The 5,000-nt window shown below is 48.6% G+C and overlaps 1 protein-coding gene across 1 annotated transcript in view; it reads left to right on the forward strand.

Moving 5' to 3' along the window:
• The window catches only part of LOC119584905, a 10,863-nt gene that overhangs the window by 3,586 nt on the left and 2,277 nt on the right, over nt 1–5,000 (forward strand). Inside the window, exons 3-6 of the mRNA XM_037933523.1 lie at nt 2,015–2,224; nt 2,361–2,591; nt 2,697–2,930; nt 3,455–3,579. Of these exons, the coding sequence (XP_037789451.1) occupies nt 2,015–2,224; nt 2,361–2,591; nt 2,697–2,930; nt 3,455–3,579 (800 nt within the window). The remainder of the gene's footprint in view (nt 1–2,014; nt 2,225–2,360; nt 2,592–2,696; nt 2,931–3,454; nt 3,580–5,000) is intronic.

Below are 5,000 nucleotides of genomic sequence, written 5' to 3' on the forward strand. Positions count from 1 at the left end.
AATCCTGGTACCTAGGTAAGTGCTCCCCGATATGTCTCTGTAAGATGAGATTCAGGATAGCATGTTGAGCATAGTGTGATGCCTCAGTAGAAGCTTTCCCTACTAGCGATGCACGACTAAACCTCTCTAGAAGTCCAAGGGAATGGTAACAAACTCCTAGATTACAGCCAGCCCCAGGTTCACCACCAGGCTTCAGAATTTCAGCAGGAATGTCACAAGTACTCGATCTCTAGGAGCTCAAACATTCCCGAAGAAACTCGTTACCCGTTGGCCAAAGGGACTGACAGACATCTCACAGTCAACTTAGTCGCAGCCACAATGCTTAGGTTAGGTTAGTACAAAGCAGATATCCCGTTAAGGACACAGAAGTGAGTTTGGTGCAGAACATCTCTCGCATCAGGTTAGCATGGGAATACGAGACATGAAGCCAATAAATTACTTGAATCTGATTAGTTAGAGGCTGCTGGAGATATTTTGGCAACCTCCTGGAGGTGATATCTAACGCTGCAGCCTGATGTATAAAAATTATCAGCACCCTCATTGTCAGGCTTCTTTTAGTGTGTAAAAGAGTAGCTGGTCCAATTGAGTAAGAAGCTCGGACTAAGTGGCTCCTCTGGCGTCCTTCTCTGCATCGCCCATTCACGTGTAGACGGCAAGCCACATGGCATCCAAATGCGGGCTCCCCATAGCTCTACATGCCTCATACCGGGCTGGTGCCCACCGGGACATGGATAAGGCAGGTTTTCCCTGATCCCTGCTCGCGGCTTAGTGGCTCCCCTCTGCTGGGGACCCCAAGCCCTGCCGTTTGCTGGGTGGAAGGGGAATCCACCCTCGCTCTGCATTTTCTCGTAAATGGTTCTCATTCCAAGACGAAAGGCGTATACCAGTAAGAAAAGAAAATTCTTGTAAAGCAAAAGTTATATTGTCTCCTATTTTGAATGTGTGTTTGTGTGTGTGTGTGCGTGTGTATATATATATATATATATATATATATATATATATATATATATATATATATATATATATATATATATATATATATATATATATATATATATATATATATATATATATATATATATATATATATATATATATGATATCTAAATCTATATCTATATCTACATATGATATATATATATATATATATATATATATATATATATATATATACACAAATGACTGCCGCGATGGTCCAGTGGTTAGAGCACTGGACTCCAACCCTCGTGGTCCCGAGTTCTCCGCCGCGGCAGTCGTAAAAATGCCTGCGCTCCCACTGCTGGTTCGAGCCCGATCTCACGGCGAGAAAACGACATATCGCCTTGAGAAGTCAAACGCAGGTGTCGTAGGGGAAGTTGATTAGGAAGGGCATCCAATCAGGCAAGGGTGGCACTGCCACATAACCTCTCAGTAATGAAATGAGAGAGGCCTATGTCCTGCAATGGAATGAATGGCTGTTGAAAAAAAGAAAAAAAGAAAAGTACATATATATATATATATATATATATATAATATATATATATACATATATATATATATATATATATATATATATATATATATATATATATATATATATATATATATATATATATATAATGTACATACATATATATATATATATATATATATATATATATATATATATATATATATATATATATATATATATATATATATGCTGCTACTATAATTCTTTGTTTTACATGCATTTTCTTATGTCAACATAAATTGCAATCCTTCCCTTCAAAATTAACCTACTTCAGCTTTCTACGACAACGACTAAGTTCAAGCGTTAGAAAGCAAACTATCAGATTCTAAAAGTGATGATCGCTAACCCAAACGACATTAACAACAACAACAAGGAACATTTATAGATCTGTTCTCGCTTCTTGCGCTTTCGAAAAAAATATCCTAATCAGTACTAATGACATATTATTCCAGCAGTAAGTCACGACGCTACACGTGGAAGCCGCTCCTATTGGCACTATTTCTCTCTCTAATCCATCCCCAGAGAGTGCCATGGTGGGACAACGGCGACTGCAGCGGCGAAGGGCAGGCCGCCTCTCCCTCAGAAGGCAACGCAGTCTCCATGAACGGCGCTGTGGGCGGCACTTGCGGGCGTAGGGCTTGGGCGGCTGGCGGCGGGCAACGGGTGGTGTCCCTCTCCCTCTATGGCGACAGGGCGGAGTACTGGCATGGGCTGGACACCTTACTGACTCAGGTGGGTAGAACAAAGAGTGCTTTGAAAACAGTGTAATATGTGGTTAATATGTAGTCACGATGTACATAGTTATTATGTGAACATCACTGTCCTAGACAAGGGAGGTACCAGCCAAAACCTGACGGCCATTTTGCAGGTGAGGAGGCATTACCCAGGGTGGAAAGTGCGGCTGTACACGGACGCGCGTTGGCGCAGGGGCGTGCTGTGTCCTCTGCTCCGCGACCACGCCCACTTCTACGTGTGCGACGTGGAGGACCTTCCGCCCCCGCTGGGGGACGTGTCCGCTGTTCACCCGACGATGTGGAGGACGCTGCCGCTCGGGGAAAGCCAGGTGGCGGCGATGCTCGTGCGGGACACAGATTCCCCGGTGAGTCGGAAGAGAGCAGAGGATAGTTGGTGCCGCCCGAGAGGGGGGAAGAGGAAAGGACGGGGAAACTAAAAAGGAGACAGAAGGATATTTTGTTCTTTCCAGGTCTCGTCGCGGGAAGCAGCGGCCGTGGAGCAGTGGCTCGCATCGAACAAAACCTTCCACGTTATGAGAGATCACCCTCAGCACGACACCAAGATCCTCGCGGGCATGTGGGGCGCCCGCTGGGACAACCTGCCTGCTCCCCGCGCGGCAGAGGAGCTGGCTCAGGTGCGCCGCAGGATGCTCGACGAAGGGCGAGGAAAGTTGCACCTTGGCGTCGACCAGGAGATCCTGAGTGTGAGAGAAGCATGAACTTGTTTGCAGGGCGCTTGTTCTTCCTGGACAAACACACCTCACGCACGCACGCGCGCACACACACACACACACACACACACACACACACACACACACACACACACACACACACACACACACACACACACACACACACACACACACACACACACACACACACACACACACACACACACAAGCATATAAGCACACATCATTATTTATTTTAGTACTGTCACGATATTACGATATAAACAAATTATCAAAATGCACACCATTAAAAAAAATCATTTCTCAAAAAGATCCTGTTTCTTCCTCTCTTTCCTAGAAAATACCTCATTATTGCCTCATTATTGTTATACTATTCCATTAGTATATTATCCTGTTTCATTAGCTTGATATGCTGTTTTTGTAGTGTGATATTCTGTTTTATTAGTGTGTTATACTGTATTAGAGTATGCCATACTGTTTTACCGATGCGTTACACTGTATATAAGTGTTATACGGTTTCTGTCTCCCTCCTGTAGAGAGTATTGTGGCCAGTAGCAAGGGGCAGGATGGTGAGTCACGACAGCTACCTATGCCAAAAATATCCTTACTCGGTTCCTTGGCCGACGCAGCGAGAGGCCGGGTTCTTCGTAGGAGCACCAAGGTAGGTCCAGGGAGGAGAGAGAGGAGGAAGGAAGGAGGAGGAGGAAGAAAAAGGGGGAAGAAAGGAGGAAGGAAGAGTAGGAAGGAAAGAGGAAGGAAGAGGAAGAGGGACGGGGGATGAATGGAGGGAAGAAGAGTAGGAAGGAAGAGGAAGAGAGAAGAACGAAGGGAGGAAGAGGAGGGAGGAAAGAGGATTAGGGAAGAGAGGGGGAGGGAGGAATTACGGAGGAGTAGGAAGGAGGAAGAGGAAGGATTAAAGAGGGGGAGGAAAGAGAACGGAGAGAGGAAGAAAGCAGGAGGAAGGAAAAAGGCAGGAAGAAAGGGGGGAAGAAGGAAGAAATAAGAAGGAAGAGGAGGAGGGGGAGGATTAGGAGGAGGGAGAAGAAGGAGAGGAAGAGGAAAAGGAAGAGGAGAAGGAAGACGAAGAGGATAACTAGGAAGAGGGAGAGGAGTAGGAGGAGGAAGAGGAAGAGGAAGAGAAGGGGTGATAATTAACAACATAAATATTAAAGAATGGCCCATGCGCACACACACACACACACACACACACACACACACACACACACATGCGCGCGCGCGGGGAGGAGGGTTAAGGGTTAAGGAAGAGGGAGGGAGGGATTATAATGGTACGGCCTCACTGCGCGCGATTTGCTGGGAGGGCAGCGGGTAGCGGCATGCGTAGCGGGTCAGAGGCAAGAAAAAAGGCATGGAGGGCACCCACTACCGCGTCCGGCACGGCCACTCGTAATGCACTCGTTTTTGCCTCTGACCGCTAGGCATCCCGCTGCCCGCGACCCGCTACCTGGTGCCCACGACCCGCTACCCGCTATCCGCTATCGGCTACCCGCTACCCGCTACCCGCGACCCGCTATCCGCTACCCGTGACCCGCTAGCTGCGACCCGCTACCCGCGACCCGCTACCCGCTATCGGCTACCTGCTACCCATGACCTGCTACCCGCGACCCGCGACCCGCGACTCACGACTCGCGATCCGCGACCCGTTACCCACTACCCGCGACCCGCTAACCGGTACTCGCGACCCGCTACCCGCTACCCACTACCCGCGACCCGCTACCCACTACCCGCTACCCGCTACCCACTACCCGCGACCCGCTACCCACTACCCGCTACCCGCTACCCACTACCCGCGACCCGCTACCCACTACCCCGCGACCCGCTACCCGCTAACCGCTATCCGCTACCCACTAACCGCTATCCGCTACCCACTACCCGCTACCCACTACCCGCTACCCGCTACCCTCCCAGCCAATCGCGTGCTGTGTGGCCGTGCCCTGAGGAAGCGAAGGAGGTGGAGAGGCTGAGGAAGAAGAAACGAGAAGAGGGAAGGGGCAGATGTAGGGGAGGAGAGTGAATTTATGGAAGAGTTGGCTTGGGACCGGGGAAATAGAGTTGGCGTCAGGA

Source organism: Penaeus monodon, chromosome 18 (assembly GCF_015228065.2).
Source record: "Penaeus monodon isolate SGIC_2016 chromosome 18, NSTDA_Pmon_1, whole genome shotgun sequence".
Taxonomy (NCBI): Eukaryota; Metazoa; Arthropoda; class Malacostraca; order Decapoda; family Penaeidae; genus Penaeus; species Penaeus monodon.